The 13,244-nt window shown below is 38.5% G+C and overlaps 1 protein-coding gene across 2 annotated transcripts in view; it reads left to right on the top strand.

The window, feature by feature from the left end:
• ADTRP (androgen dependent TFPI regulating protein) overlaps positions 1–7,597 on the top strand; it is a 301,601-nt gene extending 294,004 nt beyond the window's left edge. For both annotated transcript variants that reach the window (XM_085606588.1, XM_085606587.1), the window contains 2 exons: positions 3,822–3,873; positions 7,243–7,597. In XM_085606588.1, the coding sequence (XP_085462714.1) occupies positions 3,822–3,873; positions 7,243–7,296 (106 nt within the window). In that variant the 3' untranslated portion in view covers positions 7,297–7,597. The remainder of the gene's footprint in view (positions 1–3,821; positions 3,874–7,242) is intronic.
• Positions 7,598–13,244: the final 5,647 nt, after the last annotated feature.

The following is a 13,244-nucleotide window of genomic DNA, read 5'->3' as shown; positions in this document are numbered from 1 at the left end:
CAACAATTATTCAAATTAATACTGCAACTTGTAAATTTGGGGGTGCGACAAAAGAGAGAATACATGATAAATTTGTTCTGAAATGTTTTAACAACAAAGTAAGAGAGGAACTCTGCTTAAAGGATGAACTACCACTTGATAAAGTAAGAGCAATTGTTAAATGGGTAGAACACATGGTAAGGTGTGTGAATGAGCTGAGTACTGCAAATAATTAATCGAAGGTGGAAACAGCTGACAAAGTAGAGGAAGTAGTATGTCAAGTTAAACAAAAAGTCACACTTGAGACAGAAGGGAAAGTTGCACCAGAGGTTAGAGACACATGTTACTGATGTGGGCAAACATTAAACAAGGCTAACACACTCATATGTCAACCACTACAATCCACATGTAATAAATGTGGAAGAAAAGGACTCTTTTCAAAATGTTGCAGAGGGGAAAAAAGAGATGAAACAAGAGGTGAAAGGGATAGTGTCTCTTGTGGCTGGTCACAAGGGTGATCATCCAACTGATAAAGTCACAATTGAGGAAATTGACTTGGAGATTAAATTTGGCCCGTGTTTACATCCCTCCATTAGTTAAAATGTTTGATGCACACTTTAGTGATAAGATCAAAATGACCAGAATGTATATATCCCCTGTGGAATATGGAGGTGTACCCATTGAGATGTGAGTATACTTCATGATATTCACTGAATTTGGAGGAAAAATGTTAGTAGGAAAAGTATATGTATCTAAAAAGGGGGATGACACTTTGGGTTGGCCACAGAAGAGGCTGTTAGGTGTGCCAATTAATCCCAATGATGAGCCACAAATTCAGGTATAAGAGATTAGTAACAACCTAGTGCAGTTTGAAGAAGAGTTTGAGGGCGTATTCTGCAATGAGTTAGGATGTTTGAGAGGATACAAACATTATATTGAATTGAATGGGGGGAGCACAATCAGTTGCAGAAAAATTGTGCAGAATACCATTGAATGTTTAGGATGGAGTGAGATTGAGGGGCTGATTAAGTTAAGGATAATTGAACCAGTAGAAGCCACCAATTGGTTGTCTCCCATAGTAGTGGCAAAAAAGCCATTGGAGAAATGTGGCTGTGTATTGACCTTATATTACTTAATAGAGAGGTTGTAGTGGATAGGTTTCATCTTTCTAATATAGATGAGATTGTTTCATTTTTGGCCGGTGCCAAATATTTCACAATTTAGATCTGGCAATAACTTATCACCAGGTTGAAGTGGATAATCTTATGCAGGAACTTACAGTATCCATCACCCCTATGGGTACATAAACATTTTTAAGAATGCTGTCTTAATATCAGTGGCCATAGAGAATCATGACATCTGTTCTAAAAGGGTTGTCAGGAGTAACGTGTTATCAAGATGATGTGTTAATTTTTGGTAGCACCAAGGAAGTACATGATTCAAGAGTATGTAACATCTTACAGAGATTGTGGAAAGCTGGGTTGACGCTTCTAATGACAGATAAATGTAGATTTTGCGTATGTGAAGTAGATTATTAGGTCATCACATTTCAGGGAAGGGAGTAGCTCGCAAAAAAGAGTTGACTGACACAATTCAGAAACTGAACAAACCAGACAACAAGGAGGAATTAGTTTCATTCCTGGGAATAGTGGAGTACTATTGTAAATTTATTCCAAAATATGCTGACAAAATAGAATACCTGCAGAGATTATTAGGAAACAAATGTGAATTTGTCTGGAACAATAATTGTCAAAGGAAGTTTAAATCTGTAAAAAATGGTCTTGAGAATGCCCCATGTTTACAAGGCTTTGTTCGTGGAGAGGAAACACGTGTTGTAACAGATGCTAGTTCTAAGGGACTTGGGGCAGAGCTGATTCAGAAGAGTGGAGTAGAGGAACATTTGATTGCCTGTGCATCTCAGTGCCTCAACTGTGCAGAGGTAAACTATTCATTTTTTGAAAAGGAAGCACAGGCAATATTTGGGTTCTAAGCAAATTCAATAATATGATTTGGGGTATGTCAAAGTGATGACTGACCATAAAGTGATGACTGACCATAAACATTTGAGAAAAGTGTTTAAGAAGAAGGAATTAGATGCGTAGTCCTCTCGTATAAGGAGGTGGGTCATAACACTTCAGGAATACATCTTCACTGTGGAATATATACCTGGAATAAACAACAGGTCAGCAGATTTTTTATCAAGGTTGGTGGAGGTAGATGTCATTGACTAGAGATCAGACACATTGTGGATGAAGACGTGTATCTATGAGAAGTCACTTTAGGTACCATAAAAGATGAGGAGCGGAGTACTGAGGTAAATATAGATCAACTCATTTCTAAAGTCATTGAGGGAGGGGTAGCTGGTCCACGGTCCAGGATCACGGATGAATTCTCAGTTGTAAATGGCATACTTCTTCAAGAAACAAAGTTAGTCCCACTGTTGAGCTTACATGCCAAACATAACATTTGCACATGAAGGTCACATTTGGATTTTGAAAATGAAAGAGAGACTAAGATTACACTTCTGGTGGCCAAGGATAAACAAGGAAGTGGAAAAGATGGTGAGAGACTGTATACAGTGCAGAGTAAGTGACAAAACATTGGTGTGTAGACAAATCCCCATGGTTCCTTTGGGGTGAAATTTCAATAGACATTATAGGACCTTCACGTGAGGAACATCACACTTCTTATCTTATAGTTGGCATAGCTCTATACTCTAGGTGGATAGAGGTTACCTGTGTACGGGATGTAACATCCATCAATGAGATAACATTTTTAGATGAGATTTTCAAAAGAGAACGCTATCCCAATTCTATGTTGTCTGATAATGGTCGTTAATTCTGCTCTAAAGAAATGGAGAATTATTTAATGGACCGTGGTATAACTCACAAAAGGTGTTCTGTGTATCACCCAGCAACAAATGGTGCAATTGAGAGGATGAACAAGACATTTAAAGAGCAAGAGCTAATTGTTTGAATTGGAAACAAGTACAGCAAGACAGAATAACAGCTTATCGAATGTCTAGTCATGCAACTACTGGTAAAACACTTTTTGAGTTGTTTAAAGGGAAGTCAGCGAACACTAATTTAAGTCCAGATTATATTATATGGGGCAAAGGGTTGACGGACAATGGAATTGGAGAATAGAGAAATAAAGGGTTGCGGCAGCAAGTGTGAAGGAATAAATACTTTGACGAGAGAAAATGTGTAACAAGTAAAATGTTTGCTCTAGGAGATAGTTTGAAGATAAAAGCACCTGTAGGTTGTCAACCAGGATAAAATAAACGTTGTTCAAAAATGTCTTAAAGACAGATGATAGAAGAATTTGGAACAAAAGTTGTGTTGCAATTCTTCGGCATCCGAATAATGAAAGAGAAAAGAACAACTATGTGGGTGAGGGGACTAACATCTCCAATGAGAAGTTGCAGGCTTCTGTCTCTCACGGAGATGTGCATCCTAATGTTTCTAGAAGAAGAAGTGGAAGAATATGCAGATCACCAGTTGATATAAAAGATTATTTTTATTAAATACTTCTCTTTCTTTTAGTGATATTTATATAACATAGACCTTATAATACTCTGTCTTGAAATTGTCTATAGGTTTAGGAATATGTGTAAGTGATATATTAGATAAATGTTTTTTTTAAGGGGAGAAGTGTGGGATAAGGGTTCTCAGGTGGAGATTCTATTTTATGGGGAAGAATGTTGGTAACTTCTAAAAGGAGTCAGTTGATACTTGGAGATTGATGGCTGACATGCATTAAGGAGCTTTCCTACATTTAACCTGGTGTATGTCCTTCTTGGCATCAATTAGCAATTAAAATCATTCTTTATCTCTAAATAGGTGCCGCCAAGTCCCAGATGAAGCCAAAATTGAATTGAAGATTTCCTTTAAGGTGATACATGCAGGAAACATGAACGACAACGTTGAAATGAAATATTGGCATTAAACTTTCATTAGTGTGTAGTTGCTTTACCAGCAAAAACCCTGAAAGTAAAAATAATAATAATTTTAAAAAGACATACCTCTGTGTTACTACATGCTTTGCAGCTATGATTACTGTCAGATGTTCTCTATTGCCTGGTGACTTTCAACATGTTTTGGTTTGTCCACTCGCAGTGTGTATGAGTCAAAGTGTGAGTGCCCGTGCAGGTGGCACTCATTGCCACATCATCCTCTGCATGCTCGAATATATCCTTATTCACAAGCAAAGCCTTCAACAAAAAGTCTATGCTAAATTATATTACTTGATGATTGTCTCCCTGCTCAGAGCACCGTATTTTGTAGTATCAAATCCACCGTTCTGTTCGCCACTGTAATTAATTCCAAAATATTTGAACTTTGTAACTGTTGAAATACTCAGCCATGCTTTGCATTAGACTGTACAGCTCAAAATCTGCCGTACATCTTTATATTGACATAATCTTTTGAAATGTAATTTTCTTCTCTCAGCAACAATACAACTCTTCAGCGCCAGAATGTGTCACATAATGAGTGAGAGGAATAAAGAGAGCTGATTGATATGTTGGCATTCTGTTTGTATGCGCTCTAAGAGTAAATGGTACAATATTGTGTTGCGGCGATTTCGAATTTTGTAATCATTCATATGAATGGTGGTGTTTTGTTATTTCAATATGAAAGGAATGGAATGATCAATCTCTCACCTACCTTTTAAGAATACATACTTTCCATTGATGCTAGTTCAGCAAAATGCCAAGGGTAGCAAGAAGTGATATCACATACTTTGGCACTGTGTGACATGACAGAAAGTGATTTCACATGACCCAAAACTCTGAAGACGACACAGAAAGTGGCATCATATAATGCCTGGTCTTAGTGACCTCATATGAAGTGACATAGTGGAAGTGAATGTAAAAATATGAATATAATTTGTAAATGTTACAGTAGTGGATTATCACTGGGAAATATTATTATCCCAAACTGATATAGTCTCCACAAGTGGTCTCAGGATCCTTTTTTGAATTTTGATGTTCTCAAAATTATCATTAAGTAAAAACGTCAGCTTCAAATTGCCTGACTACTCCTCGCAAATGGGACAGTGTGATGGGAACAGCAAATAATATTACAATTGCCAAAAAGATGCATCTTTTATCTGAAATGTAATAAGAAATTTGGTATGAAATTAGACTCACATTGGTTACAGCATAGTTGCAACAGAAATAATCGTATCCTGTGGATAACACAGTATCAGATTGCCATCTCCCTTGCAAATTTGATTGTTTTTAATGTGTATGATGTCAATCAATTTTAAATTCGAATGGCTTTTGCGGCAATTGAATCTTTACACACACACACCAAGTCTAGCACACCCAGCAATAGTACTACCACATAGTACACAATTCATGATATGCATCATCCGCAAAAGGAGTGAAAATTCTCATCACACTAAAAGACCTACGTACATCAGAGGCAGCAGGGGTGCTTTATTTTCAAACTCACCATGTGGCAGAGAGACCATCGCAGTACAAGACGCAAAGGATTTATACAGAGAAATAACAGCAGAGGACACATTATGACTGCCAAGGTCAGACAGGGCAATCTGCAAATGCCCAAAGGGCTGATGTGACAGGTAAGTGTGTGGGCCATTGGTAGACCTGATATCCTTGGTGTGGTATTCACCCTAACTTTATGCCTTCACTCCTCCTGTTTTGCTGAATTCATTTTGTTATGGCTTTAGGACTTATTACACTTTTCCACTGCTAACCAGTGTTAAAGTGCTGGTGCTCTCTCCCTAAAACATGGTAAAATGTGCTGACACCTGATTGGCACATTTCATTTACTTGTAAGTCCCAAGGATCTAGTACTACATGTACCCAAGGGCTGTACTTCACATGCTACTAGTGGGCCTGCAGCACCTATTGTACCACCCATTAATGTAGCCTTTTAAAACATGCAATCACAAAATGAGGAAAAGGAGGGAGAGATTGGTGGCCAAAAGTATCATCTGCCTCTTTAGAAAACTTGAGAAAACATGAGGTGTGTTAAAAAACTGCCCTCACCCACTAGTTAGTGTCATACTTCATCATAGGGCTGCTACAACATCCCTGCGCAGACTAATACCTGGGATGGAGCAAAGGGAGGGGAGGACATAACAAACATAATTATGCTGGGATCCGTGCAGCAAACAAAAGGACAGTGAAAGGAAAAGTATAAAACTAACTCAGAGATATCCTTTATTAAATTTGTATTCCTGGGTACCCTGGATAGGATTAAAAGATAAAAATCGGAGATGGTCTAGGGGAGATTACGGCCCCCTTCCTCTCCTGTTCTGCTTCTAAGTCGACATGTTTCAGCCTTTATCATTGCCCATAAAGAGTCGTTTTGGCCTTCCTCAGGACTGGCGATCCCTGATCTGTGTAAATCCCTTTCCTGGTAAATAACCAAATCTTCAAGGGAATATGTGTGTTTTAAAGTGATAAGTATTACTACCTGGCTTGTCAATTTCTGTGTAGACACTCTCATGTGTTACAAGTTTAATCTATATAGTTGACGATAATGGAGTGCAAGCTGGAGCATCCCCCTGTAGTCACACTTTCCTCAAAGGTTTGGATGCCACTTAATCAGTGCCTCTCGCCGCTCCGTGCCTTTTAAAACATGCCTCAAGTTTGCGGCTGCAACCTGTGGAGCAGTTTTAAACAGTCATTTTGGCCTGGCAAAATATACCTTTTGCCAGCCCTAAACCTTCCATTCTAATGCTCATAAGTTACTTGTGAGGGTAGGCCCTAAAAGTTCCCAGGGCAGGATGCATGGTATTTAAAAAGTAGAACATGTGTTTTTAAGTTTTACATGTCCTGACAGTGAAAAACTGCTAAAGTCATTTTTCACTAGGGTGCAGCCTATCTCTCTCATTGACTAACACTGGGCGACCTTATTATATTTAATAAGTGTCAGCTTTAGACTGGGATCAGATAGAGATATGCTGTTTAAACTCAAATGAATTGTAATTTTAAATCATATTTAATGGTGAGGTCAGATTTTAGGTCACAATTCTGAAAATGCCTTTTTCTTGTCTAAGCATTTGTGCCTTCTGCCAGTGTCCTGAGTTACATGACCATGAGTGGCTCTGCTGTTGAGGATTGTGTATATCTGCCAGACAGTGACACAAAAGGGACTTAGGTTTAGACAGGATGAGCCACCTGCTAGGATGGATGGGGTCGGAGCTATCCCCTGCACCCCTTGCACTTCAAAGAGCTTGCCACCAGCACACACAAAGGAACCTGACACAAGCTTTTTATCACCCTAGATTTCCTGGAGCCTTAACAGGGAAATAGAAGAATGTTACAGAACCAGAGGCTGACTCCAGGTATAAATATTGGACTTTCTGAGCCACTTATCAGTACACTCCAGGAACTGAGGACATTACGGAAGAAGGACTGCCTTGCCCCACAGAGGATTGCCCTGCTGCTACCAGAGGACTGCCTTGCTGCTTGTGGCCTGCCTTTCTCTCGAAGAAGGAAGACTAGACCATGGGTCACTTTCTTAACTAACAGATCAGCTGACGAGAGGCACTTTTATTTTGGTGCCCAGGCCTATTTTCTTTTCCAGTCCGACCCTGATGGTTGCTGCACAAGTTTTGAGATTAAACCTGTTTCACAGCATTGTCTCCCACTGCATACCCTTTCATTCATGGTGCTCACTCTGTTCACTGTAACTGTAGGGATACAGCTTTATTTTGAATGTCTGCCTTTGTGCATTGTATCAATGCTAAACATTGGAACTACTACACACAGTCAACTCTAGGCTTGCTGCATACAGGCTAATTGAAGGCTACGGCTTGACTAGGGCCTATTGCACCAAAGTCAAGCCTTCTACACATAGGTAACCCTGATATATTCAGACTAAATCTGAGACATGGGACCTGCAGCACATAGCTTCTGGAGTGTTGCACACGTCTGATGAAGTCTTCTGCACACAAAATGAGCCTCTTGCAAGTGGACACAAAACTGAGTCTTGTGTGCTAAAGTTTGCTGCACGCATCATAGCCTGAATCCACAAACAGTGTCTGAAGTCTGCTGCAAAGAGATACCCTTGGTACACAGAGGCAGTCTAAAAGGTATTCCACCCAGACTGAGCACAACACCAATTTAACCTTTAAATCCTAAGGCCTGAGGGTGTTGTTTATTTAACCCAGATAGTCAGGCGTTCTGCAATGAACACTGGCAATGCCAACATATTTGGCCTATGGATGAAAGTACCTCTGGTCATTGATAGATTTAGGCACTCAATAAGTCATCATAGATTCAGTTAGTCACTCATCGTTGCACTTGTGCATCCATTCATCCATCCACTGACTCATTCTTGCATGTTTCCTGTGAAGCAATCACAATTTAACACACACACATACAGCATCATATGCAAGACAAAATAAGATATAAAAGAATATCCATAGAAAAAGAAAACATACTGCTGTCTAAACACAGTGTAAATATGATTGCAAGAATGTCATCTTGCCCATCATGAAAAGGTATTGCTCATCTTGCAGTTATTGTACACAGTTGGTTGATATTTTGATGATTCAGCATTTCTACCCCATTTAGAACCAACTTATAGGCCATGCTGGGATGGTAAAACAATAATTCACAATAGACAACAGCATCCCATAATGGTTGCCTGATTTAGAGGAAGTGGCCACATGGGTTGTGGCACACTGTAGGTGAAATGAGCAGAAAGCAAGCAAACTCTTAGCACCGCCTAGCGAGCTGTACTAACCTCTTAAGAAAACTTAAAATGAAAAGGGGAGAATCAGAGAAATGAAAATAGATCGATAAATGGAGAAAATTGAAAACTAAAGGACTGGCCAACCAGTCTTGACACAGAAGCGTACTTATTTTTAGATGGATGTGCATGTGTGCTCGGAAATTGCCATCATTCAAGGGACAAGAGAACCAATGAATGATGTAGACTGAACCATTACCCTATGCAAGCACTTTGTCATGGATGGAGCAGACTGTAAATAACACTCAGACAGACCATTGGCAGAAGAGGTCTAACCCAAAGGCCCTCTATGTATCTATAAGGAGATATATATATATAATTATTAGATCTTAGGAACTATGATATTTTAGTAGGTTAAACTCTCCCCCTCCTTTTAAGTACCTGATTTCTTATATGGTTTAAATGGTAATGAATCATGGATATCATCTGCTGGTTTAGTGTAGAATTACCAAGATTAGATATTGTTGCCAATTTGTACTTCCATGAGATGCACTTTATGATGAATGTTTACATATACTTTGCACTTTACAATCTTGGTACTATTGAGACAATTGATTTTGAGATTTGCACTTTACAATTCTTATGCTGCGGAGATAATTGACTGAATTTGCACATAATGAGGAATATTGGTATCCCATTACGAATTCCTTATATAACTTTTTAGATTGATAAGAGGTCTCACAATATCGTTACAAAAGCTTTCTAAGAATTTTTTAATAATATTTTGGAATATATACTAGTCAAGATTATTGAGTTAAAAACACAAAAAGGTGCAGTCTAGATTGATAGTGAAACCATGAAATCTTCTGAGTCAGAATACGAAAAAGTATAGCATAAAGACTGATATATAATACAATTGGATGAGTATCTCCTTGAAGAGGGTTATGTGGTAACCAATGAAAGTGGTACTTAAGAGCTGAACAACATTACAACTTCAAAGAGGGAAAGGGTGAGATCGAATTGTAAAGGTCTACTTATTGATTATTTATTTAATATACACATGTAATAAAGTATCTTTAACAGTCTAAAGGACCTTAAAAGAAAATTCAAATGATTATGTGTCAAGATGTTAATATGGTACTTCATTGGAATATTTGAGAAAATTGGGTAAACATTTTCTTGTAAAAATTATTCTTTAAGAGGAAAAGAGAACAGTATTTGTCATGAAAACGTTTGAGTACTTTACTCAATTAAATGACAACGGGCCCGATTCACAGAACTAACTTAAGACAAAATCCTAAACTTACTACTTTTGGTATTCACAGAAGGCATTTAGTAGTAGTAAAGTTAGGATTTTGTCTTAAGTCTGTCTTAAGTCTGTCCTAAGTTTGTCTTAAGTCTGTCTTATGTCTGTCCTAAGTTTGTCTTAAGTCTGTCTTAAGTCTGTCTTAAGTCTGTCTTAAGTTTGTCTTAAGACTGTCTTAAGGCTGTCTTAAGTCTGTCTTAAGTCTGTCCTAAGTTTGTCTTAAGTTTGTCTTAAGACTGTCTTAAGTCTGTCTTAAGTCAAACTTAAGTCAAACTTAAGACAAAATCCTAACTTTACTACTACTAAATGCCTTCTGTGAATACCAAAAGTAGTAGGACAGACTTAAGACAGACTTAAGACAAACTTAAGATAGACTTAAGACAGACTTAAGACAGACTTAAGACAGACTTAAGACAGACTTAAGACAAACTTAAGACAGACTTAAGACAGATTTAAGACAAAATCCTAACTTTACTACTACTAAATGCCTTCTGTGAATACCAAAAGTAGTAAGTTTAGGATTTTGTCTTAAGTTAGTTCTGTGAATCGGGCCCAATATGGCATCTTGAAGTGAAAATGTACAGAAAGGAAATGTAAAACAATTCTTTCTGCATATCTTTGACACAAAACTGCATATAATTAAAGTAAAAGAAAAACTATTTTAAAAGATGGTAGCTGTTAGACTGTGTATACAAAAACATTGTCTTTGTTTCATACTCCAAATGTATACTTTCTTCTTGGTGCTGGTAGGTGGGATTTTTCCCTTTAAAAATACACTCTGGTAATGCCCTCTATGGCCTTGTAGAACGCTTCGGCTGAAACGCATAGGGTATAGTTAAAGAATTGCAGAATGCAATTCATTTAAAATAGTTACAAATCAAATCAAATGGGAGTTTGATTACCTCTGAGTTGTGCCGCTTGCTTTCTGGACCAGGGGAGATTGCAGTAGCAAAAGGAGCTGGTTTGGTAAGACGATTACAGATATATATATATATATATATATATATTATCTACTGGCGGTCGCCAGTAGATAGTTATAGTTAGGACCTATTTTCTATAGGAAATCCGCAACATTCTATTTGGAATAACGTTGGCGCCGGTTGATGAATCCTCGCGAAATTTTCCAAACTTTTGGCCAGCTCCGCTCCACTCCTACCCTGAAAGTTTTGCAGTGATCCGTCAAGCGGGGGCCGAGAAAAAAGGGGGGTCCCAAAACGCGTTTTCCCCATGCAATTTCCCATAGGATCTGTTGTCGCAGCTACACCCCGAACCGCTGAATGGAATGACACCAAATTTGGCAAAGAGGTAGTCCTCAGTTCGGACTCGTGCCTTTTGCATATATGGTGTAAATCCGTTTAGTAGTTCCTGAGAAAATTAGGGTAAAAAAGTTAGTGATATCTATGGCCGCGGAGGATCCGCGGACCGTACCCGCACCATAAGCGCACCCTCCTCGAACCGAGCGCGCACCCTCCTGATCGCGCGCTGAATGCTAATTGGCTGTCGAGTGTCTCTCTACATTCGAAACCAGGAACTGTTGGCGGCCATTTTCTGCCTCGGTAGAAGCGAGGCTGAAGAAGCAAGGGGAATAAGTGTGTAAAACATATAAAGGGGGCAGAGTGGAAATACGCTGACCCTCTAGAGGTGCTTAGGGGGTCCCAGAAGGACCCCCTGGGGCCCCCCTTTTTAAAAAAAAAAACGTCGAAATACGCGCACGGTGCGCGCATCCTAACGCGTTGGGTGCACGGATTCTCACGCGTTGGGTGCGTGGATCCATGACAATGTTTTTTGAAAAAGGACAAGAAATCATTGGTTGTATGACTACTTTCTACACTGAAAGGTAGGGTGTATATTTCTGTTTTTTAAAGGTATGATTCTTATTGGTTAACAAAAACAGATTGTAAGGAACATTATATATGATAAGCTGATATGTTGAAAAGTCAAGCACACTTCCTGTCTTGTGTAGGAACATTGTGTGCTGAACTTGTGACCTGTGAGCTCAGTGCAGTGTTCCATGACCTGTTTCTATGGTAACAGGCAGAAGGCAGATTGGGGGAAGGGTTGACGTGTATTTCAGTTGGAAAGGGTTGAAATGTTTAACCAATAGAAATGTGTATTTGCTTTTGAGTTTATGTGTGAAGGATTGTGATTTGATGTTTACATGTATATGTGTGGAAAATGAAAGGGAAACCTTTCCATTCTTTGTTTTTGCTGAGAGGTGCACAGTGCAGAGATTATGTAAAAGAAAATATGGTGAGTGATTGATATACTTCTTAATCTACAAAACAACTTGAAAGATGAGTTATTTAATTGTGAGGGGATGTATGTAGACTATTTTGATTTTAATCAGACTAATGTATTTCTCCTTGTAAAGTGTAGGGAGTACTTTTTTCTCTACAATGTGTGTGCATGTAGAAACCATTCTGTGATAAGCATTTGTGTTTTTCATGTGTTTGTAGACAGATAACTGCTGTTTTTATGTTTTGGTAGAGTTAGAAACCAGTCATTGTTTATGAATTTGTGAAATGAGTTATGTTCTGTTTCTATAGTAAAATGTAGTACTACTTCTAGATGAAGAAATGTGTTTTGGTATAGTGCAAGGGATAGTGTTGTTTGTCTAGAATCACACGGTGAGTCTGAGTGCATTTTGGAACCACTGTGAGAGAAGCTTTTGGTAACATCGTGTATTTGCTGACAGATAACTGTTTTAACTTGTCATGTTGTGAAGTTTTAGTAGCATTAGAAGACAGTTATGGCATATGATTTGATTAAATGAGTCATTCTTTGACAGAAAAGTGCAGTCCTGAAATATGTAGATTGTGTGCAGTTCCCTTACCACTTGCACTGTAGTGAATGAGTTTTGGTAAACTCCTAGGGATAGTGGTGCTTGTCTAGAATCACACTGTGAGTTAGTGTGTATTTGGGATCAGTGTGAGAGAAGCATTTGGTGACATCATGTATTTGCTGACAGATAACTGTTTTAAAACCTGTCATGTTGTGAAGTTTTAGTAGCATTAGAATCCTTTCTTTGCTTATGCGTTGATTAAATGAGTCATGCTTTGACACTGATTTGCGTACTTAAATATGTAGATTGTGTGCAGTACCATTAACTCTTCCAGACTAGTGAATGAGTTTTGGTAAACTCCTAGGATAGTGTTGCTTGTCTAAAATCACACTGTGAGTCTGTGTGCATTTGGGTAAGGATTTTGAGAGAAGCATTTGGTAACATTGTGTATTTGCTGACAGATAACTGTTTTAAAACCGGTCATGTTGTCAGGTTTTAGTAG

The sequence above is a fragment of the Triturus cristatus genome, chromosome 5_2, assembly GCF_964204655.1.
Source record: "Triturus cristatus chromosome 5_2, aTriCri1.1, whole genome shotgun sequence".
NCBI lineage: Eukaryota > Metazoa > Chordata > Amphibia > Caudata > Salamandridae > Triturus > Triturus cristatus.
Note: the sequence above shows the minus strand (reverse complement) of the source record. Positions and strands in the feature narration are given on the sequence as shown.